General features: G+C 42.0%; 1 protein-coding gene across 1 annotated transcript in view; it reads left to right on the top strand.

The window, feature by feature from the left end:
- Window positions 1-26,457, top strand: part of LYRM4 (LYR motif containing 4) — a 42,987-nt gene extending 16,530 nt beyond the window's left edge. The window contains exon 3 of the mRNA XM_032222698.1: window positions 26,132-26,457. Coding sequence (XP_032078589.1) covers window positions 26,132-26,194 — 63 coding nt within the window. The 3' untranslated portion in view covers window positions 26,195-26,457. The remainder of the gene's footprint in view (window positions 1-26,131) is intronic.
- Window positions 26,458-27,653: the final 1,196 nt, after the last annotated feature.

Genomic DNA, 27,653 nt, shown 5'->3' with positions numbered 1-27,653 from the left:
TTCCTCGTCCCAAGAAACCCCTTTAATTTAGAGTGAATTCCTTTCCAGGAAAGTCCCGGCCCACAGTCTTTCAAGATAATTCACAATTACTGGTCTCTATCAGGTTTGGAGAGTGGGCCAGGCCGATATCTTTCAGACACTGCAATATTTGGCAAGAATGCTGGAATGAACTGATTATCTCCTGCAAACACCCCTCCTCTTTCGCTCCTCTTTTATTCCCCATGGGAGGGGCCATTCACCATCCACCATCCTTAGCTGTTTCCTTCGTCCTTCATGCAATTCTGTGCATGTGTACACTGGGAACAGGCTCCAGCTGTTCGTCTGCATCACTGATGTCTGACTCTGTAGGCAGCTGATAACTGTCAGATGGCCCTGGACCCATCTTAAGAGCTGAGGTGGCGCAGTGGTTAAATGCAGCACTGCAGGCTACTTCAGCTGACTGCAGTTCGGCTGTTCAAATCTCACCGGCTCAAGATTGACTCAGCCTTCCATCCTTCCGAGGTGGGTGAAATGAGGATCCGGATTGTTGTTGGGGGCAATATGCTGACTCTGTAAACCGCCTAGAGAGGGCTGAAAGCCCTATGAAGCGGTATATAAGTCTAACTGCTATTGCTATCTGTGCCGACACAGAGCCCTCATCAGAGCCTTCCCCAGACTCCAGGACTGGCCCATGTTCCTCCCCAACCTCCTCACTGTCCAATTCTGTCCCTTGCTTTATGTAACTACATTTGTTGCATCCGTTGTGATTAATTAAATTACAATTCTCTTGTTATGTCATAAAAATAAAACTGGTTTCCTCTCTCTGATCAAACGGAATACACAGTGGATTACTCCCTGGGTTTCTTAAACCATTATTTCCCGTCATAATATGAACTGAGAAATTGTAATTTTGTATCCGGGTTAATAAAAAGAAATTAATCAATTTCCAGTTGAGGCTGCATGAGAAATTTAAATGGTGCTGTTTGACTGCAACTCATAGAGGAAACTTCTTTAAAAGAACGTAACTTTTGAGACAGAGAGGGTTTAATACAGGCCAGGCCAAGCCAATGCGTTAAAAGCAAATATTTTGTGATGCTACCTTTCTTGCCACAGTTGCTAAGTGAATCACTGCGATTAAATTAGTAATACAATTGTTAAGTGAATCTGGCTCCTCCCATTGACTTTGCTTGTCAGGTCGCAAAAGGTTTATCACGAAAACCCACAACACTGCAGCCATCATAATTGCATGCCAATTGCCAAGCATTTGAATGTTGATCATGTGACCACAGGGATGCTATTAACAGTAGTAAATGCAAAAAAGGCTTATGTCACTTTTTTCAATGGACTGTTGTTAAATGGTTGTAAGTCAAGGAATACCTGTAGTTCAGAAAGCCATCATCTATTTTTAAATTAAAGAAATTGTTAATAATCCCTTATATCTCGCAAATGCAATCCGGAGATCTCTTCTTTAAAGCTTAATGCCGCTAAAAAGTATGTGGCTTTTTTATCAGTTAGACTTATATACCGCTTCATAGGGCTTTCAGCCCTCTCTAAGTGCTTTACAGAGTCAGCATATCGTCCCCCACAGTCTGGGTCCTCATTTCACCCACCTCGGAAGGATGGAAGGCTGAGTCAACCTTGAGCCGGTGAGATTAGAACCGCTGATCTGCAGATAACCGTCAGCTGAAGTGGCCTGCAGTACTGCACCCTAACCACTGCGCCACCTCGGCTCTTCCCTTTTTTGTTTCCCTTGCTTCCTATAGCCAAGTTTTTTTCTTTTTTCAGTGACACCACAACACTCTAAAGTCCTTGTCACAACACTAAATTAAAGGGCTAATGGGCTATTGTGATTGCAAGGCTACATCAAAATCAATTACAGTGCTCAGACTACGAGCAGCTACTCTAACGCTTCAGTAGCCTCTCTCGTATCCCTAAGTAGCCTCGTAATTTAATTCTAGTCTTTCTCTCCCCACTCCCCCACTCCCATCACCACCATGCACTTCAGAGACTACTAAATAACTAGAAATGGAGCCTCTTCCTCGACAGTTCACTAGCTGGTTTAATGGGCCACGTATGCAGGAATTGCTAATAATTCATCAGTGACTAACAGTTCAAACAGCAGATACCAGGATTATCTTGAATGGTGGTGTGGTGGTGCTGAGATGAATGGCCCCAGATGATTAAACTGTAATTTATCAGTGGACTAAACTGCACAGTGATTATTGCAGGTTCCTGGAGAGTGTAACGGAAGATGGAAAGTATTAGTGTCTCAAAACAAATTCTTCCTATTTGGTTGATTGTATTTGTGAAAAGGAGAGTGAAAAATGGATGCAGAAAAAGCCTTTCCTTTTCCGAAGCAGCTGTCTTAAAGATGGCTTGATGTGTGATTTACATTTTTCCTTGTTCGTTTCGAGTTTTTATTACAGCCCCTTCTGGATAACTTATAGGACGTGCAATTTTTTCACGCACAAATAGGCTCTCAGAATCACACTCAAGATTCACAAAATCATTCTTTGTTATTATAAAGATCAAGATTAAAACCACTTTACAAATGGCTTGGGCCTAAGCCAGGAAAAAAAAAATAGAAGATTTAAGACACCCATATTGCTCCTGAAAATTCCTCAAACATTCACAGGTCTCAAAAATCTTTGACCCGAATTACTTGGGTAAGACACTAGACTTTTGACAGATTTGTAAAAATTGATTCTCAGAATTGTATTTGCCATCGTTAACTCGAGGCTCAAGATGACTGGACTTGATTTGAACTATGCCATATTAGGCACCTTTAGAATTGCTTGTATTTGTATTTGTATTTATTAGTTTTGTATGCCGCCCACTCTCGAAAGACTTCGAGCGGCTTACAATAAAAAAAAGAGGGGGGGACATATGAGACAATACAACAATTTAAAAGTACAGCAACATTCATAACTTAAGATGGGGCTGGATACTTCAACATTGGATACTTGTTCCAGAGGAGATGCAAGACTGCTTAATGAATCCAAGATGGTCTAGAACAGGGGTAGTCAACCTTTTGATACCTACCGCCCACTTTTGTATCTCTGTTAGTAGTAAAATTTTCTAACCGCCCAACGGTTCCACAGTAATGGTGATTTGTTCTGACCCCCCCTTCTCCGTCCAGGAACAAAAGCCAAAACCCACGTAACTAAAATGTTTCTTTTAATCAGTCCAGACTCCCGTTGGCTGCAAGCCACATAAACAAAGAGATAAGCACTCTGGCAGCAAGTCCTACAAAGCTTGGCAGTAATATACACAAACTCTGGCAGCAATCCAGCCTGCCAGGTTTGTTTCTGGTGAGTCCTTAATGTGAACGTTGACTTCTGCAAAAGGGCGTGGCACAAGCAGACTTTTTTATAATCAGGAGAGGATCTTAATAAGCATCAACTGAGCATAATCATCTATGATTACGCAGTTGTTCTTGCCGCTGAGTAGCCCTTCGACGGCGTGCATCCCGAAACAACTCACAAGTGTTTTTCTGATCACTCCCTCTGATCCAAGGCTCCAGCGCCACCTGGTGGCCAACCAGTCTCTCCTCGCTCTGCTCAGAGTCAACACCCTGTCCAGGGTCCTCCACCTCCTCCAGGGCCGACTCATAAGACCCCTCGCTGTCGGAATCTGGCGGCAGCTCCAACGGCAACTGCCGGGCCACAACAGTGATTTATAAAGTAGGGAAGTAACTTTACTTGACAAAATTTATAAAGCAGAATTACAGCAAACCCCTACCACCCACCATGAAAGCTGGAACGCCTACTAGTGGGCGGTAGGGACCAGGTTGACTACCACTGGTCTAGAAGAAGATAGTTGGAAGTGTTCCAGAAAGCCCAAGAACAATGAAGAGGTGAAAAGATCAGTAAAGGAGTGGATTTCTATCTGGAGGGGAAAGAGATAAATTGTGGTGGGATCATGTTCCTGACGAGGAAGATCAAGACAGAAAATGTCCTATAGGCTTGAGAAATTGCCAGCCAGGTGTAGTTAACCCTAACCCTAAGTGATTATTGACAAAACTATAATACAGAAAGCCATAAACCAGAGGTGGGTTCCTACCAGTTCGCACCTGTTCGGTAGAACCGGTTCATCAAATCTACCGAACCGGTTAGAAGAGGTTCCACCAGTGGACCCGGAAAGCAGGCCACACCTACAGAAGAGGTTCCAAAATTTTTTGAAACCCACCACTGACAGACAGACAGACAGACACACACAGACTCACACAGAGAGAGAAAGAGAAAGAAAGGAAGAAAGAAATAAAGAAAAAAGAAAAAGTGAGAGAGAGATGAAAGAAAAAAAGGAAAAAGGGACAGAGAGACAAAAGGAAGGAAAGAGAGAGAGAGAGAGAAAACACAGGGACGGCAAGCCACTCCCACCAGGTCACATGGACGGCAAGCCACTCCCACAAAGGAGGCCACACCCACAGAGTAGGTTCAAAAAAATTTTTGAAACCCACCACTGCCATAAACCTAAACTGAACAAGTGTCAAGTAGATACTAGAGTTAACCCAGAGATGCTGGCAAGAGTAAAAGATAAATTTCAGCTGTGTTCCTCTCCCTTTACAGCCAAAGAAGGATGATAAAGCAGGGGAAAAGAATGTTTCACTGCCTTAAGTGAATACCGCATAATTCGCCTTGTATGGCCGAAAACAAAACTTGAGAAGTTTGCTTTATGAATGAAAGGGAGAGAAAAAAAATGTTTGATCACATCCTGAGAACCCAAAGCTTTGTGGCAGAGTGCATGCTATAAAGCAGACTATTAATGCATTGGGAATCCTGAATATTTTCAAGAAGGGGAATTATTAAGTGCGATAATTCTTTTATTTTTCCTTTATTTTATCCTAGCGGTCTTCTGATCTCCTCCCTATAGCAGTCTGCTGGGTTTTTTTTTTTTAATTTGGGATTTTAAATAGTTGCCTTTCATTAGCCACTGATAGGAAAGCCATTAATTAGAAATGAAGATGCCATTGTGCTAAAAATGCACATGCATTTTTCTCCACATTTCAGCTACTAGGATGGGGTGTGAGATCCTGTTTTACTGAGAAATATATGATGCTGTTCTCCATGGACCACATCTGCCCTTCTAAACAATACTGATTTAACTCGACATGCTGTTATAATTATTTTATACTTTGTCATATGCATGCATGCTTGATATAATGGGAAGAGCTGAGGTGGCGCAGTGGTTAAATGCAGCACTGCAGGCTACTTCAGCTGACTGCAGTTCGGCGGTTCAAATCTCACCGGCTCAGGGTTGACTCAGCCTTCCATCCTTCCGAGGTGGGTAAAATGAGGACCCGGATTGTTGTTGGGAGCAATATGCTGACTCTGTAAACTGCTTAGAGAGGGCTGAAAGCCCTATGAAGCGGTATATAAGTCTAACTGCTATTGCTATTGCTATAATGAGGGAGCAGATAAAAACTGTAGACATAAGGGCTTCTAACACATCAGAAAAGTCAGATTAAGGTCACGCAGCAGATTCACCTGCCTAATTTAAATGCCACAAAAAAGCCACATTCTGCATTTTTAAAGGAGGATGATTTTGTGGCATGAAGAAAAGTTATAAGCCTTGTAAAAACTGGAACTGCATGAAACAGAGCACTGAAGAATGGATCAGTCAACAGACTGTTGACTAGGATACTATGGCTGAAGAATGGATCAGTCAACAGACTGTTGACTAGGATACTATGGCTGATAGCCATAAGTATCTGATACATTGGGTAGCTTTTTCTTCTTGTGTCATATGCTAAGTTTATAAAGATATTAGACAACCTATGTCCCATAGGGTCATTGTTTCAGATATAACTTTTCTTATCAGATTCTCAATGCCTTCATCAATGATGATTTCTAAAGTACTGTCGTTGCTGAAAAAGTTGGGATGCTCCTTAGAGATGTGTCTGCCTTGAAAATAGCTCATGTTGAACTGTATAGCATAGTTAAACATCAGCACAGGAAATGTTTTATGACTTTTGTATTAGGTATTTTGTATTTTGGAGTATAAGACTCACCGGAGTATAAGACGCACCAAGGTTTTGAATAGGCGAATTAAAAAAAAAGTTTTTGCACTCTGCAAACCTCCCAAAAATGGCCTTTGAATAACCTTTAGGGGGGCTTGCAGAGTGCTCCTGGGGGGGGGGCAAAAACAAGCAAAAAATGGTGGGTTTTTCACAAAAACGGGCCCATTTTTGTAAAAAAAAAAAAGGGGGGGGCATGGCTAGCCTTTAGGAAGCTTATAGAGTGCTCCTGGAGGCTGGGTGGGGGTAAAATTGAACAAAAAAAGTTTGTTTTTTGCTCATTTCTGCCCTCCCCAGCCCCCAGGAGCTCTCTAAAAGCTTCCTATAAGCTATGCACAGCCATTTTGGTGAAGGGGGCGGGGTTTCAGGAGACAAAAATGTTGTATTCAGTGTATAAGACGCACCCAGATTTTCAGCCTCTTTTTTGAGGGGAAAAGGGTGCGTCTTATACTCCGAAAAATACGGTATGTTTTTTATCCTTAGGGTGCTTTTGTCGTAAAAAGGTTTTATAAAATGTACCAAATTTCAATACCAAGGAAAACACAAGTCGCATATTTTGAAGTATTCTGTAAATTACTTTATTTGAAGTAATTTGGTTCAAAATATTTTGTTCACCATTTCATCCTATTAAAAACTACAGGAACCGCCTAAGTTAGACAAGACACTAAGTCAGTTTGTCTTGGCTTCGTGCTTCTCTTCATGTCTCAAAAGGCCGGGTTATAGAAATAGATTATTCTAGAAAGGATTTCCATCACTGGCTTTAGATAAAACTTGTAACTGGCTTATCCCAGTTTAGATTACAACCTATTAAAATATTCATTTTGTGTTAATAAATGCCTCCCCCCAAAAAGTTCCCACTGAGTAAGCAGTGAAATGAACATATCCATAAATAAATATACTGCAGGTCTCAAATAACTACTGAATAGAGAAAAATAACAGAATGGAATCCTGTCTGATGTTTTCCTCCTGAAAACAGCTTTCATCAATTTATGAAAGGAGGGAATGTATCTTTTTAGTCCGTATCTTTCCTCCCCGAACACACTCAACTTCTTATAAATTGCTCCAATCTTTGAGGAATGGAGAACAAAGCATTGTATCATCACACAGAGTCAACTCAATAGTACATTCTGCTCTTTGTTCAGTCTCCCCCCATGGCTTTCATACTTATTCTCAAGTTTGTTACCAAACTGTTGTGAGCTCCTTAAGCCACTGTGATACAGCCAAATATTTATTTTCCCTCTTTGATCCACAAGTACAACAAGGAATGATGTGATATATGTGCATACTCTTTCTTCTTTTCAGTTGAGGACAGAAAATGCCTTAGGTTCTGTTGTAGTAATTATTCAATTGTAAGATTTCGGGGAGGGTGGATCATGATAGGGTACACAACATGAGATATAGTGTTAATCTTATTTTTAGCACTAACTCTTAAATTATTAAATTAAAGTATTAAGTATATGGGGGTGCAGTTAACTAACAATCTGAAATGATCTCTCCACACGTCAACCAACGCCTGCATTTTTTGCATCGGATGAGGAGAGCACATCTTTCTCTTTCTGTCCTGGCCACATTTTACAGTGGCACAATTGGAAGCATCTTAACAAACTGCATCACTATTTGGTTTGGTGGCAGCAGTGCCTCAGATAGAAAGTCCCTACAGAGAGATAAAGAGAGCTAAGGAGATTACAGGAAGCTCGCCTCCCATTATTCAGGATACTGCTTATAAGCGCTATGTGGTTAGAGCTCAAAGCATTGTTAGAGACCCCATACACCCGCTTCACAGGCTGTTTCTGTTGCTCCCGTCTGGGAGGATGTTTCAAAGTATTTCTAACAGGACTACCAGATTCTGCAACAGTTTTTTTCCCCTATGCCAACTGTCTGGTAAACTCACAAGATTAGTTTTTCTCGCCATGTACACGTATACATCCAAACTAGACTGTGTTGTTTCTCTGTGTCATATAATATATGTGGGTATATGCATAATTTTGTATTTATTTATTTATTTTGTCACTGTCAGAGTTCTAAATAGCATCCAAAATTAAATCAGAATCCGAAGCAAAGTATTGCTCAAAGTTCCAATTTATTAAGAGAGCCATGTTGGCACATCTGGGAAAACCCAAATCTGAAAGCTTCCTGGTTTTCCCCACCCAATTGAAAGTTCAGGATCTTGCCCCCACACCCACAAGTCCATCACATGGTCCAGTCTTCCACTGCCATGCTGTCAGTTCCACCCATCCAGTTCCAGTCAGGTGCAGAGACAAAAGATGACCTTGGCTTTCTAGAAAGGAATTTTGTTTTGGCTACATAGCATCTAACTCCGTACAACCCTCCCTCCCATTTTCCCACGATAGAAAAGGCACAGTAGAATAATAGAAAGTGTGGCAGGTCAACGATCCAAAAGAAAAGATGGCTGCAGGCCTGACAGTAACATTTATGTAGTGTGTATTGGAGGTGGAGACCCTTTGAGAGCTGTATACAATGAAATTTCATTTTAATGTGTGCCAGTTAACATACATTCAAACAGACAATAAAGTTAACATTCTAAAAAAAAAAAAAAAAACCCTTCAACAATCAACTCCTGTCCCCTATCCTCATCCTATTCCTCGCTTCTTCAAATACTGCTTTTTCCCTCTGTACTTTAGATCTCTTGGACTTCCACTTTGGGTCCAAGAGTTTAAACAAATCAAAGAAAATATGCCTGCTTTCAAGACAATTTCACCAATGGAAGCTTGGAGTGCACTATGTATCACAGGGTCCCAAAAAAGAATTTTGCTGACTTTGTGCTGCTGTAATTATTGCACGGGTATAAATAAAAATATGATTTTTCACGGTAGCATATGTTAGGTAAGCTCCCCGTTGGGAGGGCGAGTTCAGGAGAGATGTCCTGAAGCAGATTCCCCCAGCCCCTCTGCACTCCTGCAGGGAGATAAATGTCTATGGAGATTCTCAGTCATCCATTCATGGTTGTCCCAAAGGTGCTTTTTCAAGAGGCAAGTAGACTTCCTTGTTTTTTCTTTGAAGATGCTTCGCTTCTCATCCAAAAAGCATCTTCAGCTCTGCTTAGCCAAAGGTCTAAGGAGATTCTCGGTCATGGTTGTCTCCAGAAGCCGCTAGACTTTCTTATTTTTCTTTGAAGACATTTCACTTCTCATCCAAGAAGTTTCTTCAGCTTAGAAACGTCTCATCCAAGAAGCTTCTTCAGCTCTCCATAGCCAAAGGTCTAAGGAGATTCTCGGTCATCCAGATCATGGTTGTCTCCAGAAGCCGCTAGACTTTCTTATTTTTCTTTGAAGACATTTCACTTCTCATCCAAGAAGCTTCTTCAGCTTAGAAACTTCTCATCCAAAAAGCATCTTCAGCTCTGCTTAGCCAAAGGTCTAAGGAGATTCTCGGTCATCCAGATCATGGTTGTCTCCAGAAGCCGCTAGACTTTCTTATTTTTCTTTGAAGACATTTCACTTCTCATCCAAGAAGCTTCTTCAGCTTAGAAACTTCTCATCCAAAAAGCATCTTCAGCTCTCCATAGCCGGTTCCACCACAAAACCGCGGACGACAAAATCGCGGTCGACGAAAGCACGCATTTGACGTCATCACAGCACGGCGAAAACATCGCGCTGTGATCGAAAAATGTAAAAATAAAGCGAAAACCTTACCCTAACCCCCCCAAACCTAACCCTAAACCTAACCGTTAACGTAACGCTAAACCTAACGCTAACCTTTAACGTAAAATTTAATGTAACCCTAACGCTCTAAACCTAACCCTAAACCTAACCCTTACCTTTATGTGAATCGGCTTGCTTTAATTTAATTTTTATTTCAATTTTTAATTTTTTTCGTCGCGCTGTGATGACGTCAAATGCGCGCTTTTGTCGATCGCGCTTTTGTGGACCGCGGTTTTGACGGGTCACGCCATAGCCAAAGGTCTAAGAAGATTCTCGGTCATCCAGATCATGGTTGTCTCCAGAAGCCGCTAGACTTTCTTATTTTTCTTTGTCTCCAGAAGCCGCTAGACTTTCTTATTTTTCTTTGAAGACATTTCACTTCTCATCCAAGAAGTTTCTTCAGCTTAGAAACTTCTCATCCAAGAAGCTTCTTCAGCTCTTACCAGCTTTTACCCTGGGGGCAAAAAAGGGGCAGCGAAGGGTACGAGGAGAACATTCCCATTACATATTCAGAGACCCTCTACCTTTGTTTTTTTCTTACCGTAACCTTTGGTTTGATTTAACAGAAAAGATTGTTAGTTAAACATCGATTTATATTCGGCCTTCCGGGTTGTTTTCATAACTGCAAATCATTCATTCATTCATCAATTTCTATAGTGTCGAATACAATATATTGCTATACTGGCAACATTTAAAGAGAGCCTGAAAAAGGAACAAACTACAGTCTCCACCAATAGTAATAAAAGGAATATTATTCTCTATATATGGTTGAAAATGGACCTGAATTATCAGTCTGAAACAAAATATATCACTAGGATTATAAGACTAAAACCGTTAGAAAACCCAATTAGAAAACCACTAATTGGATTCTAGTCTTTCAAGAATGTAGTTCTATTTTTTACAGCACAAGTATGACATAATATACATACAGATTCGTAGGCTGTGTATTTATTTGTGCATATGTTTCATAATGGATATTATATAAATGTATGTTAAAGGCATTTCTGTGTTCCTTTTATAAAGAAATTTTGGAATTGCTATGAAAGTGAAATACTGCCATCTGTTGGCTGATGTACTTCTTTTCTTTAAGCTGTATAAAGTTTAGGTTTAGGTTAGGTTTAGGTTTATTAGATTTATATGCCGCCCTTCTCCCAAGGACTCAAGAGCAGTGTACAACATTAAAAGAAACACATAATACAAAAGTTTTTTTAAAAAAATTAAATAGAATATCCCAACAAACCCAATTAGAATTGACAATAACATTTTTTAAAAAAAAATCAAATTAAAATTAACGATGATCAATAATTTATTTTGTTTTGTTCAGGCCAGGCTGGCTTGCTGGAAAAGCCAACTTTTTAGGGCGCGTCGGAAGGACCGGAGGTCGGGGATTATACGAAGCTCTGGGGGCAGCTCATTCCAGAGGGAAGGCGCTCCCACAGAGAAGGCTCTCCCCCTGGGGTCGCTAGCCGACACTGTCTGGCCGATGGCACCCTGAGGAGGCCAACTCTGTGGGATCGCACTGGATGGTGGCAGTAGGTGGTCTCAGAGGTACCCTGGGCCTAAGCCATGGAGCGCTTTAAAGATCATAATTAGTACCTTGAATCGCACCCGGAAGACAACCGGCAACCAGTGCAAGCCGCCTAAAAGGGGTGTAACATGGGAGCACCTAGGTGCCCCCATGATATCCCGCGCAGCCGCATTCTGGACCAGTTGAAGCCTCCGGGTGCTCTTCAAGGGCAGCCCCGTGTAGAGAGCGTTACAGTAGTCCAGGCGAGAAAGGACGAAAGTTAAAATAAGTTCACATGGATGAACATATATTATTGAATTGTTTAACCACATTTTTAAAACATGATCCATGTAGGTTGAAAACTCAATGCTTGGAGGTGTTTCGCAGTACCCAAGAAAGGCATTCATTAACAATTGGTATATTAGCTACAAGTCACAAAATCATGCAGAGATTTCAGTCAGTTTATTGCTGGATAGCAGTGGAATAGGTAAATGTTTGATTCTTTTCTGCTTGCATAGAAGAATGGATATTGAGAGTGAGCCACAAATTAAATAGTTCTTCTCTAAGTGGTTGTGGTATAGTTATTTGCAATTGATGCTTATAGACATAACGCTTTCTTTACTTTCATGTCCTAAATTACTTATCATCTTGTATGGATAGATTCAGACAAATATCGGTAGAAAAATGTCCTCATTTTTAATATGCTTGAAACATTATTGAAACAAACGTCTGAGGTAATAAACTCATGTGTATTAATTGATTCTGCCTGTTTGCAGTTCTTCTTAGGTTAAAAACAGATGATAATTCATAATTAACAACATGCTAAATAATCTAGCAATGTCTTCTCAGGGACTAGGAAAAAGGAGGGCAGTTGCCATTTCAGAATACGACCGTTGGCTTACATGAATGGCCGTTCTCTAGGCGGTGCGGGAGTGTCCAAGCATGGGTTAACTTCAGCTTGCTGCCCAAGGACTGAGTTCAAAGTTTGTGTAGCCACGCCTCTTGCTCCCTTTAGAGGCTCAGTTTAAAAAACAAGGGTATGAGACCTAGAAGGATGCTGTAAGGAGTAAGGTCTATGCCATGGAGGTGATAGTTCACACACCCGCAGGTGACCCCAGGGCGGGGTTGGACACTCCCGCAGCGCCTAGAGAACGACCATTCAGTTAACCCAACGGTCATTCTCCTAGGCGCTGCTTGGAGTGTCCAAGCATGGGACATACCCAAGCTATGCAGTCCCAGGGTGGGAAGAAAGAAGTTCCTGGTTAGTAGGGACCGTGAGGACCCGCTGCAAAACTCTCCTTCCAAATGAAGCCGCTGCAGAGGCAAAGGAGTCCAGTCTGTAATTCCGGATGAACGGTGACGGCGAGGACCAGGTAGCCGCCCTGCGGATCTCTTCAATAGACGCTTGAGTGGCCCAAGCAGACGTAGTTGCGGCGCTCCTCGTGGAGTGTGCTGTTATACGAGGAGGAACAGGCCTGGATTGTTGCTCGTAAGCCAGCTTAATACAAGCGTGCAACCAACGACCTATGGTGGAAGCTGATACCTTCCTGCCCATGGAGGTGGGCTGGAATGATACGAAGAATGATTCAGATTTGTGAAAAGAAGGTATCCTCTTTTTGTATACCCGCACAGTGCGGCGCACATCCAATTTGTGCCAGACACGCAAAAGAGAGAGAAATTTTCGCACCACTTCAAAACATCCAAAATGGCTGCCGCTCGGACTCGGAACGGCACTGGGGGCTGTCTGGAGTTCAGCAAGGCTTTAAAAAAAAACCTCCGGAGCTCTTGATAAGTCCTCCAACAACAATGTGGGGCCCTCCTAACTATCTACCTAGCCCAGGCTCGACAGCAGCCGCTGAATGAGCCCCCCCGCCCGCCCCCCCCCCCCCGCAGTGACGCCTGAGCAGGCTCGTTCCGAGCAGCCTGCTCTGCGCAAAGGAGATGAAAGGAAACATGCCTTTGAATTACTAGTCTATCTATTCTATAAAAAAATAAGAAAAAAGGCTACACTAATCACACTGCTTGGAGAGTCCAGCTTGATCCTCAAGGACCGGAGCTCCCCAACTGCGTCCTTATAGGGCGACTGAGTTTTTTTAAACTGGGCCTCTAAAGGGATCGGGAGGCGTGGCTACACAAACTTTGAACTCAGTCCTTGGGCAGCAAGCTGAAGTTAACCCATGCTTGGACACTCCAAGCAGCGCCTAGGCCTAGGAGAACTTGTTCATTCTTCCTTTGTTAGAAAATTAGGTAGCCACATACCCAATTCAACAATTAGCAAGAGAATCCAGGAATCCCTGGCTTAAACATAGAGATGAAGAGTTGGCAGATGGGAAGCCTACCTTCATAAGTGGAAGTTTTATCGCTTTTGTTTTGCAGTTCTGTGTGACTTCCGAAAACTTGTTTCTGGAGACCGGGACAAACTTGGGGTCCTAGTTTGAGGCTACAGATTGATGGGGAGGTTTCAGAAATTACCACATACAGACAAAGGAACAACTAAGATCCCAAGCCTTGAAGTGAGCTTCTGTTTTGCATCCTGGAGATTTCAATTCTAGAGAATTTTTTATTTCTCTGGAGGGTGAGAAGAAAGGGGTTGCAGGCTACACATGACCTTTTGAATGTCAGCAAGATAAAAAGTTAATGGTCACAGAAGGTCCAGACACTTATATTTACTCACGCTATATGCAGTCTGGAAAAACAGCGGAAATTGTTTTGTTTTTTTAAATAAAAATAAGCCAGCTCTTTAAAATGTAGATAGTAAACGATTTCTTAGCTAAAATGATTTGGGACAAGCACTTCGCACGTACTTCTCACCTATCCCAGTGTGTGATTACAAGGACGTGAAATTAAAAGTTTGGATTATATCGGTAAATTACTGATAACAAAAAAGCTAATCCCTGGCAACCAAAAGCATGTAAGACAAAGAACATTTATAGAAAATTCTTTCTACGTGTATGTCCTACCACATGCATGTAATTATATTCCCCTGAATTGATGGGGGCTGGCTGGCTGACTTCCAAATGGCCATGTACATTCTGAAGCTTAAGAATATCTTAAAGCAGCGGTCTTGACGTGAGTGACATCGAGTTGGCCATGCCCACCTAGTCACATGACCACCTAGCCACGCCCACCTTGCCGGTGGCCCATGAGAAAATGTTAGTGGTTCGCAGAAAAATTATTTGCATTTTTTTATATTGCACTAAATCAGAGATCCTCAAACTACAGCCTCTGGGATGGATACGTGCAATGAACGTTTGTGTTGCTGCAGAGAGTCTCCCCTTTGGGGGTCTTTTTGTGTGGGTCAGAGGGGGGCAGAAAGTCTGACTTGGGAACCGCTTCGGTCTCCTGGTGTGGGGCTTTGGGCGAAGGTTGGAGGGATGCGCTGCTGGTGGCGAAGAGCCGGAGGGCCTTGTTCCAGCGGGACTGCATCAGGGCCTGGAACTGGCTGACCATCTCAGCCTGCTGAGCCTCCAGGTGCCGGTACCTGGTCTTGCACTCCCACAGGCCTTCCCTCTGCTTGGAAATCGTATCCTGGTAGTCCTCAGTAAGGTGCTTCTACTGAACCTCCTTCTCGGTTAGTTCCAATGGGCTGTTTTCTCAACTCTTCCTCAAGGTGGCTGCTTAGCGCCAACAATTGCTTCCTGTTGGGGCCCTAAGGAGCCCGGGCGGGGAGGCTTGGAGTGGCTTGGAGGGGAAGGGCAAATAGAGGCTGGCGTGGCACTTCTTTTTTTCACATAGAAAGTTTTTATTTTCCATTTTCATAGCATATAATCACATGTATACTATTACATAGTCAATATCATGTTGTATTATTAAGTAATTACATCAATTCATCTTACCATCAACTACCAAAGAAAAAAAAGAAAAACCTGGAACAGGCGCTTGCGCAACCCCCCTCTCCAGCCGGGCAAAGCTCCATACACTGACCTAGGGGGTATCCCGTATGTGCAAAGCCGCGGGAGCTGGAGGGCGGGCAGAGCGCCACGTGCCTTGGCGCCTTAGGGATACCCCCTAGGTCAGTGAATGGCGTTCTGCCCAGCTGGAGAGGGGGTGTTCCGGGTGGTTGCTCGTGAGCGTGGTCACGTCATGGCTGCTTTGCCCCTGAGGCTGTGCCCAGAGCACAGTTCACAAGGGAGCAGCTGCCCGGCAACCCCAAAACAATAAGCCCTCCCCCTATAATAAGCCCAGGGCCATATTTCGTGGGGCAAAAGAAAATAAGACCCTGTCTTATTTTCAGGGAAACATGGGATTAAAAACTAGTCATTGTTACGATGCCTATTACAGCAACTCACGGAGAAAGATGAGAAATGTGCTTTCTTCATCAACTTTGCCCATCTATGGCAAAGTTGCAATGGACAACTAAAAGCTTTGTGGTGTCGTCTGCCAAGATATTTGCATGTGATTGGTATTTTTAGGTTTTTAGAAATGGGTATGTTGGAGTTTCTCTATAATTACTTATTTTCTTAAATGGTCATTAGACAGGCAAGCTTGATCATGCCTTACACTAAATCATTAAAAACCATGGCATTTCAGAAACCACGAGGTCTGGCAAACAATTTGATGCCCAAAGGAAAACAATTTTGTCACCCTCCAGATGCACCAAAAATATACACTTCGTAGTTAGCATGCCCTTTACAGGGAAACATTTCTCCGGTCCTTTTGTAATGGCAATCACAATGGCAAATAAATTAGTAGAATGACCATTTTTGTATGCCATAAATGTACAATTTCTTCTTTCTCGTGGTGCGATTAGGAGTGGCTGTTTTAAGAGCCAAGGTGGTGCAGTGGTTAAATGCAGCACTGCAGGCTACTTCAGCTGACTGCAGTTCTGCAGTTCGGCTGTTCAAATCTCACCGGCTCAGGGTTGACTCAGCCTTCCATCCTTCCGAGGTGGGTAAAATGAGGACCCGGATTGTTGTTGGGGGCAATATGCTGACTCTGTAAACCGCTTAGAGAGGGCTGAAAGCCCTATGAAGCGGTATATAAGTCTAACTGCTATTGCTATTGCTATTTAACCAACAGGGCTATATGGTAGCATTTTACTTTAAAGCATCTGTATTATCAGTTGTACCTGATGAGGTTATTTGAGTTGCCCAGGGCAAGCAGCCAGCTCCTTGAATCCCAGCTAAACCCTGCTCTATGATTGGCAACTGTGGTGGGTACCAAACAGTGAATGAACAAGTAAAGAACCTGATGTCCATGTGCCCTGGCTCTCAAGGTCAATGTTCCACACATTTTGTCTTCCCATAAGCAAATACAAATCTATGTATGCGTCTCCCCCCCCCCCTCACTCACACAAACACACACGCTAGAAAAGGCATTTTAAAACTAAACACGGAGTTGTATATCTGAGAGCCAACATCTTTCAAGTATATGGTAAAGTGACTGTTAGCCAAAAATACTACCCCAATGTTGGGATATGTTTCAGTGTACCTAATCACGGCAACAACAGCCACTGGCTTTTTATTAAGACTACCTCTCTCAGACCAATTAGATCGCACAGGTTAGGTCTCCTCCGGATTCCATCTGCCGGCCAATGTCGGCTGGCGACTCCCCGGGGGAGGGCCTTCTCTGTTGCAGCTCCGGCCCTCTGGAACGAGCTCCCTGTTGAGATCCGGACCCTTACTACCCTCCCGGCCTTCCGCAAAGCCACCAAGTCCTGGCTGTTCCAGCAGGCTGGGGGGAGCTGAGAAGCATCTACCTCCACGGAAATTGTGAATGTTGGTCTTGTTTTTAATATGTTGTCTTTGTCTCGTTCCCCCCTTTCCCTTGTCTTTTGTGAGCCGCCCGGAGTCCTCCGGAAGCGGGCGGCATACAAGACAAATAAATAAAATAAATAAATTTATGCCACAACCAGCAAAAACAAAGTGTAAAAGAACAGCATCCAGTGGAAGAGAGGCAGAAGCATACGGATATATAACATCACCACCCAACATCCTAAGAACTGTGGTTTATAGTTTCCTTGGCTGAAATGCCAGCTTTAAAAAAAAAAATCTTTATTGGTTATACATTTTTTAATAAGACATACAAATACAAATACAGCTTTAAACATACAACCCCCCACCCCTGCGGTGACATTCACAGCCCAACATTTTTTTCTCCTTCCTCATTGTTTAGTCTCTAACCGGCATCTTCTCGTTACAAAATTCAGGGATCTATTACAATACCCACGTTCACTTTTAGTTCCCATTGTTAACAACTGCTATTTAACTTTCCCCGTTTTAAGTCCCTGCTGTTCTCTTTGTCGCCCACATATACCATAGGTTCCAGCTAAGATAATGTTCCGTTTCTCCTTTGTCCCTCAGCCAACCCATCATTCTGTCCATTTCTGCACACTCATATTTTTAATTATGGCATCTTCCGATGGTATGGTAGATGATTTCCAAAATTGCACATAGGTTATTCTTGCAGCCACAATTATATGTAGGCTCAAATGCCATATAGATTTACTCATGTTTTCTGGTTTTATGCTTAGTAAAAAAAGTCTCGGGTTTCCATTCCATATTTGCCCCAGTAACCTCTTTTAGCCAGTTTTGAATCCTTCTCCAGTATTTCGTGTCCTCAATACAGGACCACCAAATATGGTAGAATGTCCCATCCCTTCTTCCACATTTCCAACACAGTGGAGATAACACAGGAAACATTTTGGCTAACCTCGTTGGGGGAAAGTGCCATCTATAAACCATCTTGTATATGTTTTCTTTAAACACTGTAGATATCGTAAGTTTAATAGTCTTACTCCATAGATCCCACCATTTGCCCATTTCAATCTCATAGCCAAAATTTCTCTCCCATGCTATTAGAAGGCTTTTATCCATCTCTTCTTTAGCATCTTGCCAGGTCAAAAATTGATAGATCTTCGACAACATTTTCTTATCTCCGCCAAACAAAATCTTATCCAACTCCTGAAGGTTTGGGTAGATCCCAAACCGATCCTTATCGCTTTTAAACCTATTTCTAATCTGAAAATATTCCCACCATTCCAGATTCCTGCCCTGCTGCTCTAATTCCATCTTTGCTTTCATGTTGTCATAAAGAGCTGAGGTAGCGCAGTGGTTAGGGTGCAGTACTGCAGGCCACTTCAGGTGACTGTTATCTGCAGTTCAGCGGTTCTAATCTCACCGGCTCAAGGTTGACTCAGCCTTCCATCCTTCCGAGGTGGGTGAAATGAGGACCCAGACTGTGGGGGCGATATGCTGACTCTGTAAACCGCTTAGAGAGGGCTGAAAGCCCTATGAAGCGGTATATAAGTCTAACTGCTATGGCTATTGCTAAACAGAAATTCACACATCAGAAAAAGCCTAAAATGGGACAAATGAATTCTGATCACCATTAACAATGCCAATGTAATGTAGAAGAGAATCACGCTTTACTTCTTCAGTCAGGATAATCTTTAGTTTGGTGCTTCATCAGGTATTGCCTTTGTTAATTATATGACTGCCTTTGCCATGTCATATAAATGTTCCAAAGCTACAAAGATTCAGATAGAGCCTAGATCAGCCAATAATTCTAAGGGATGCTCAGACTTTGAATCATTCCCATTCCCCTTCTCTGCAAACCAGACTAAATTTGACCCCTTTACTAATTTATATTTCAGGTATTGTCTTTCTGATGGTTTTAAAATCTAGCAGGCTTTCTACAAGTTGCATGTTTACTACTCAAGGCACTGCATTTTTTTCAAAGCCGACAATGAAATACTTTTTAAGGATTTCCTTAATCTCTGTCCCCAGCTTCAACTCGGAATTTGTGGAGTTTTGTCACCTATTTTGTCAAAGCTGAATAATAAATTATATTTATTATTCAGCTTTGAACGTCTTAGCAAACTTCTAGCAACTTAGCAACTTCATAGCAACTTTTTCAGTTTATTATTTATTGTCACGAATAGCAGGTTTTTTTGTTTCTCTTATTCTGCTCAGGTGACTCCATCTGATATGAACTTTCATGGCCTTAATATCAGGAGAGTACCTCTTTCTATACAAACAGTGGATAGTTAAGTAAATATTTATCTGTCACGTAGTTCCACAGAAGGGACAAAAAGTTTCCCCTGTCCATGTTCTCCTAAAAGGAGTTTTGCCACTATCCATTTATATGTTACCAACTAACAAACAAGTCTTGCTTCCCAAAATATTTTTAAAGCTCTGCTTGATGCAATAATGTCAGGGGGGGGGGCAGGGCTCCATTATAAAGTTATTTTAATTCTAGAAATTTCCAAAACAAGGTATTACATTCCATTAGTATAAATACCCAGATGAGCATTTAGTTAGTTACAGTCAAGTAACCAGTTCTTAGTATCTTTCAACAATCACACACACATTAGATTTCCCTTCAACAGAATCACCTGATACTAATTTTCTACCATATCATATTTGGTGTACAGGTAGTCCTTGTTTAGCAACTATAATTGGGACAGACAAAGTCACTAATTGAAATCATGACTACACTTACCATCTTACTTCAGCTTACCTTCACTTTACGGACCTGCGAAAGTCATAAATGTGAGAATTAGTCATAAAGTTACTTTTCCTCACCATCAAAGCTGTAAAAGTTGCTAAATGAGGACTACCTGTATTATATTTTGGTATGATCATGCACAATTTATTGTTTACAGTAGTGGTAATCAACCTGGTCCCTACCACCCACTAGTGGGCGTTCCAGCTTTCATGGTGGGCGGTAGGGGTTTGCTGTAACTCTGCTTTATAATTTTTATAAAGTAAAGTTACTTCCCTACTTCATAAATTACCATTACCGTGGAACCGGTGGGCGGTTAGAAAATTTTACTACTAACAGAGATTCAAAAGTGGGCGGTAGGTATAAAAAGGTTGACTACCCCTGGTTTACAGTATAAATTATGTTCAGAAAATATGTTAAGGTTATCCACAATTCTGCAAGCCTGCAGCTCATTAGCTGAAAAAGAGAAAGTTCATTTTGTGAATAACAAAACAGGCATGATTATTAGGATGACAGTGGAATTATGGGAATAGATTGTGGAGTTGAAAACATCAAGTTTGGTTGATTGTAAGCAGTGGTGGGTTTCAAAAATTGTTCGAACCTACTCTGTGGGTGTGGCCTCCTTTGTGGGAGTGGCTTGCCGCCCATGTGACCGGATGGGAGTGGCTTGCCACCCATGTGACCAGATATGAAGTTGCCGACGACACTTGTCAGAACCACCTTCAATTAACATGTATTTCAGTTAATGGAGATAGGGAAAAAAAGTATATTCTAAAAAATCTTACAATACAAACAGGTTCATAAGGAAAAGGGCAAAAAACAAATAAACCTTTTGTGATGACCGGTGAAAAGACCCCCCACCTCTATTAGGGAGCAAACATTAACTTCATACTTGGCAGTTGAAATAACACGAGATGGTATACTTCAAGAAAACCTTTATTACCGTATTTTTTGGCGTATAAGATGTGCCTTTTTCCCTCAAACAAGAGGGCGAAAATCTGGGTGCTCTTGGGGACAGGGTAGGAAAAAATGAGCAAAAAATGAGCAATTTGTGCTCATTTTTGCCCCCCCCCCCCCAGCCCCTAGAATCCCTCTACAAGCTTCCCAAAGATCTGCATGCCTTTTTTTTTTCAAAGACCAGGCCATTTTTGCAAAAAATGGGCTTTTTTTGCTCGTTTCCCCCCCCCCTCAACTCCCAGGAGCACTCTACAATTCACCGAAAACTCTTCATGCCCCCTCCCCCATTTTTTATTTTTTAATTTTTGCAAAAAACGAGGCGTGCAGAGAGTTTGGGAGGCATGCAGAGTACAGAAACTTTTTTTAAAAAATTACTTCTTCAAAATCGTGGTGCGTCTTATACTTATAGTCCCAAAAATATGGTGTTTGTTGGTTTATAACAGCTTTGGGAACTCCTCAACAACTTCCAACATCCTTCACTATTGACCATGGTAATTGCAACACTTGAGATTTGAAGTTCAAAAACTTCTCAAATATTATACATTCCTTTGATTTATTATCTCATTTGAGGCTTTGTCAGTCATCATTATTCACACAATTTTTACTATTTATTTGCTGGTATAGCATGATAATGTAAAAAGTATAATTTTGTCAACTTTTTGTGTGTGTCACCTCACTGGTTGACACAATTCTTGCGCAATTGCAATTTGGGCTTTGTGATCAGAAATTCTGAGCTAGATTAGTAGGTATTACACAAGTGTGCATAAGTTGCAGATGGACTTCATAGAGCATGGGTGTCAAATTCGCCGTGTCGTGTTGTCACGTGACTTTTGATGTTTTCCCCCTTCACGGAGCTGGGGTGGGTGTGGCCTGCATATGACGCATCCGGCCCACGGGCCTCCAGTTTGACACCCATCATAGAGTATCGAGCTTTGGCCAGTTAAATGTACGAATTCTAGAAAAGCAAATGCATTATGCCCTCATCTTGTAAGGGATACCTCTTGCACCTGTGATCCAGCCTTGAATAAATCAGTTGGGTTTTAACTGCAGATATCAAATGAGAAATTTTACACGGATGAACCCGTCTATTTATTTTGTATTTAGCGGAAAGGCCTGTGTTTATTTATGCGACCAATTATTCCACTGAGTGTGTTGAGAGAGAAATTATGTGTTTGAACTGGGAAATATATATTTATTTTAGAAGTGAAATAAATAATAAAAGCCTAAGAATCAAGATGTTATTCTAACAACAGATGAAAAACTTCTCTTCAGAACAAGATTTGTTGTTGATTCCCTTCAGGGAGATTCTTCCTTGATTAAATAGAAATGATCAGCTGGAACTACCCTCCTTGGACATTTGATCTATTAGCTTTTTCCCCTGCCAAAAAAAATACTGGGAAGGAATGTTGTGTTCTAGGTCATGCATATATTGGACAGTTCAGTATTCTTGTTTTTGGCAAGCACTACAAACACCAAGTGTAAACAGAGGCACACAAAACAGCTCACTGAAACCTCACCACTATCCTTTTAAACCATTACAGGCGTATCAGCGCCCATATATATTATGTAGCTGTTCTTAACTGCAATTACTCACGATGTCTCTTTCTGCAAATATTACTTAAGGCTATAGGGATTCTGCCATGTCCCCCGTGGACGCTCTCTTTAATTTATGAAGGTTTTATTTTCCCGCCTACATTCTTTACGTTCCAGCATTTGATATATTCTTATCCTGAAAAAAATACGACATGCAGTCGTTTAAGCTGTTTGTATGTGCTCATACAGTATATGTACAGTACTGTGCAAAGGCTTTAGGCAGGCGTGAAAAAATGCTGTAAACAAAGAATGCTTTCAGACATATAAATAATGATTGTTTATTTTTGAAAATTGTGAAAATGAAAAATCTAAATCAAATCAATATTTGGTGTGATCACCCTTTGCCTTCAAAACAGCAGCAATTCTTCTAGGTACACCTACATACAGTTTTTGAAGGAACTCAACTGGTAGGTTGTTCCAAACATCTTGGAGAACTAACCACAGATCTTCTGTGGATGTAGGCTTTCTCACACCCTTCTGTCTCTTCATGTAATCCCAGACGCACTCGATGATGTTGAGATCAGGACTCTTTGGGGGCCATGCCATCATTTCCAGTACTTCTTGTTCTTCTTTACGCTGAAGATAGTCCTTAATGACTTTGGCTGTATGCTTGGGGTCGTTGTCCTGCTGCTGAATAAATTTGGGTGCCAATCATACCCCTCCCTGATGGCATTGCATGACGGATAAGTATCTGCCTGTATTTCTCAGCATTGAGAACACCATTAATCCCGACAAAATCTCCAACTCCATTTGCAGAAATGCAGCCCCAAACGTTCAAGGAACCTTCACCATGCTTCACTCTTGCCTGCAGACACTCATTATTGTACCGGGGCAGCCCTTGAAGAGTATTCGGCGACTTCAGCTTGTCCAGAATGCAGCCGCGCGAGCGATCGTGGGTGCACCTCGGTTCACCCACGTAACACCTATCCTCCGCGACCTGCACTGGCTGCCTATTGGTCTCCGGATACGCTTCAAGGCGCTAGTCGTCACTTATAAAGCCCTTCATGGTATTGGACCTGGGTACTTGAGAGACCGCCTGCTGCCAATTACCTCCAATAGACCGATCAGATCGCACAGACTAGGCCTCCTCCGAATTCCATCCGCCGGCCAGTGTCGACTGGCGACTACCCGGAGGAGAGCCTTCTCTGTTGCTGCTCCGACCCTCTGGAACGAACTCCCCGTGGAGATTCGAACCCTCACCACCCTCCAGGCCTTCCGCATAGCCCTTAAAACCTGGCTGTTCTGACAGGCCTGGGGCTAAAGAATCATTGCCCCTATCTTGAATGGTATGATTGTTGCGCTTTTTAATTATGTATTGTTTTGTGTTGTTGTCAACGGTCTGTATCCCCCTTCCCTTGAGTTGTGAGCCGCCCTGAGTCCCTTCAGGGAAAAGGGTGGCATACAAATGAAATAAAACTCTAACTCTAAACCGTCTCCAGCCCTTCGACGAACAAACTGCCTTCTGCTACAGCCAAATATTTCAAATTTTGACTCATCAGTCCAGAGAACCTGCTGCCGTTTTTCTGCACCCCAGCTCCTATGTTTTCATGCATACTTTAGTCGCTCGGCCTTATTCCCACGTCGGAGGTATGGCTTTTTGGCTGCAATTCTTCCATGAAGACCACTTCTGGCCAGACTTCTCCAGATGGGTGTACCTGGGTCCCACTGGTTTCTGCCAGTTCTGAGCTGATGGCACTGCTGGACATCTTCTGATTTCGAAGGACAATAAGCTTGATGTGTCTTTCATCGGCTGCAAAAAGTTTCCTTGGCCGACCACTGTGTCTACGATCCTCAACACTGCCCGTTTCTTTGTGCTTCTTCAAAAGAGCTTGAACAGCACATCTTGAAACCCCAGTCTGCTTTGAAATCTTTGTCTGGAAGAGACCTTGTAGATGCAGTATAACTTACCTTGTGTCTTGTTGCTGTGCTCAATCTTGCCATGACATGAAACTGTCTTTCACAACCTCACCTTGGTAGCAGAGTTTGGCTGCTCCTCACCCAGTTTTAAGCCTCCTACACAGCTGTTTCTGTTTCAGTTCATGACTGGGTTTCAACCTACGTGTGACATTGACGATCATTAGCACCTGTTTGGTATAATTGGTTGATCATACACCGGACTATAATCCTGCAAAATCCCTGACTTTGTGGGAGTGTACCTATGAGAATTGATGCTGGTTTGAAGGCAAAAGTGTGGTCACACCAAATATTGATTTGGTTTAGATTTTTCTTTTTTCGCTCACTTTGCATTTTGACAATTGACAAAAATAAACAATCCTTATTTATATTTCCGAAAGCATTCTTTGTTTACAGCATTTTTTCACGCCTGCCTAAAACCTTTGCACAGTACTATATATGTACTGTATAAGTAGAAACAGGAAACTGTGAAGTAACCATCCTCTGCTACCAAATGTGATGTTCCCGTGGGTCGTCCATGAGGCCAATGTGGAGAAAAGACAGGACACGACCTTTCTCGGGATGGAGCGACCCAGATTGGGGGTCTGAGAGACCCTTTTATTGAGATAGGACAAAGGCAGGAGGAGCAATAGCATGTGATTAAAAACAGCCTGTAAAAGTACAATTTCTAATCTACTGCTCAGGGAATTTCTGTCTATATATGGTCAAATCCTGGACATCATTGGTAGGGCACATCTCAGGATGCTATGTTATGAACTATCAGGATGTTATGGGGTTTTAGGAGTTTGTTTTCTCCTGTGTGGTTCAGCGTGGCTCTGCATGCCCTGGTATGAACTGGGCCATGGGTGACCCACACCTACACAAGGAACTATATTACAACAGGAAACAACAGCTGTAATGACTTACTCTGGTAGAAGCCTCAGTAAGTTTAAACATAATTAAGACTGACAACTTCGAATTAAAAAGGGCAAACAATTTGACGTAGGGATGTTATATGGATATATTAGAGAGTCAGTTTTGTGTAAGGATAAGGCCTAACGCTACAAACTGGGAGACTCTCAGCCATGAGAAAGAAGCAATGACAAACCACTTCTGAAAAACGTTGCCAAGAAAATTGCAGCATTCTCCAATCACGCATTATTGAACAAAAGAAAAAAAATCATATTTTACTTCTATAGCTATTAAGATAAGAATGGTACATCTGGTTTGGGGAGCTGTCAACCTCCTGCTGGTACAAAATAATTGAATCTGTTTTAGATTTCTTCTTCACAATAAGGTGACTTTTATTTAGATTTAGATTTATTTTATTTGTATGCCGCCCTTCTCTGGGAGGGACTCAGGGCGGCGAACAACTCAAAAGGGGAAAAGGGGAACATAGAACACAATACAAGTAGTTAAAATAGCCAAGAATCACACAACCACACAAGTCGAGAGGGGAGGGGAACTCATCAACCCCAGGCCTGCCGGCAAAGCCAGGTTTTGACAGCTTTTCGGAAGGCCTGGAGAGAGGTGAGTGTCCGAATCTCTGCGGAGAGTTCGTTCCAGAGGGCCGGAGCTGCCACAGAGAAGGCCCTCCCCCGGGTCATAGCCAGGTGGCATTGGCTGGTAGACGGAACCCGGAGGAGGCCTGCCCTGTGAGATCTAATGGGTCTTTGGGAGGTAACTGGCAGCAGGCGGTCTCTCAAGTACCCAGATCCAATACCACGAAGGGCTTTATAAGGGCTTTAAACTTCCCTACCATTAAAATAGATAAAAGCTGTCCTTGAGAACCAGAAGGCATGTGACCCCCACCTACAAACCAAACCCAATTTTCACTTTTCAAGCCTCAACTCACCCAATGTTAATGTGATTAGATTTTTATATTGGACAGGGAAAAAGGAAGCGTCCACCAATGTAGTTCATAAATCATCTCTGTCCATGTCTCCTCCTCAAATGACAGTGCTATGTTTCTATCATAATTTCTTATAAGAACATAATTTCAAATGAGCTACTCTATGAAAATCTGTGTATTGAAATCCATATATCAGGTCATTAATTACACTCTTTCCCCCCCCCCAGGTCACTATTGGTCAATTGTATACAGCAGAGAAGCTTGTTATTGAGTGCCCACGAAAAGCATAATTCTGGTGTAAGTAAAGGACAACTACTGACAATTCTCAACATTCTACAACAGGCAGAGATTTACATTTAAACGCACATTGCCATCTGTATATATGACTAAGCTATCTTATTCCTCTGGTTTGAAAGCATAATAATAATTGTACAAAGTATAGTTGTATTAGAATTTTATAATTTACATGCCAATAAAATGGATTGGTTTCATTGTATATTAATGTCATTGTTTGCTCATCCGTTTTCCTGACAATAAAATATTTGCTCACTTCCTTCTGCTAATGTGCACTTTTTGTCTGGGTCATGAGTATATGTTAGGTAAGCTCCACGTTGGGAGAGCGAGTACGTTCAGAGAAGCGTTGTGAGAGTTGTGTTGGAGAACACACAAACCAGCATACAGAGACACTGCAGTTTAAATAGGCGTTTACTTCCGTGGAAATAGAGGTATCAGAGTCCATCAAACAATCCAAGTCATACACGGATAAGACAGTCAGTCATCAATGTCTTTCAGTTAAGGGATAATCCAAATAACATAGTCCAGTATCATATAATCAGTCCGGTACTCAAAGTTTGCTAGCAGTTACAAAACTTACAATAGCTCACGGCACTTTCTAACAGCCAGCTTCCAAAACACTCAGATCAGATCAGCCCAGCATCTAACAAACAGAGAGCTAACAGTCGTTCTGTCTCCCTCTTGTGGCCGATTGAGGAAAACAGCAACCAATCACATTTTACAGTATGATTTAAAGAAACCGGTATAGCATTGTTACATGATTTATATATTGCCAACCCAACCGTTAGATTTATATTCCTAACAGTATATTTTGCAACTCAGGAAATCAGGCTCAAAACCAATTTCTATAAACTGAAGTCCATTTGAACTTTAGTCCCATACCAGTACAATTCTGTAAAAAATATAATTTCCCACCAGCGTAGCTTACATTTGTTATTACGTGATCTTAAGATAGAAAATGTGAGAATTTAGGACTCTATAACGACATTTCTGGAGACCTGACTAGCCACAATTTGTAACCCATAAATGAACAGGACTCTTTTCTTGATTAGATGAGATTCCCCTATTCCAGGGATACTAACTACACACACGCTTAGTTTGCAACTACAAAATAAATTCCAGTAAGAACTTGAAATTCTTTCAACAGATCATTTTGTATGCTGGCAGAACCGTGCAAGTAAAAAACAAATTGCTTCACTATGTTGCTGACTGTAGAATCTTATCGGTTTCAAAATTCATGAGCCAAAATTAGTCTGTTTGCTATTTCAAAGGCCAAAGGCCAATACCAAACCTAAAAGATTTTTTTTTGAAGTTTTGCAAAGCAGTCAGATATTTAGCAGCACACCTGATGAGCCCTACTAGTTATTTAACAACACACAAAAGTGTCTGTGAGCCATATCGGATGAGTAAATATAACCCCCAAACCACATCCATTACTCTGGAATAGAGAAAACT

Source organism: Thamnophis elegans, chromosome 8 (assembly GCF_009769535.1).
Source record: "Thamnophis elegans isolate rThaEle1 chromosome 8, rThaEle1.pri, whole genome shotgun sequence".
Taxonomy (NCBI): domain Eukaryota; kingdom Metazoa; phylum Chordata; class Lepidosauria; order Squamata; family Colubridae; genus Thamnophis; species Thamnophis elegans.
Note: the sequence above shows the minus strand (reverse complement) of the source record. Positions and strands in the feature narration are given on the sequence as shown.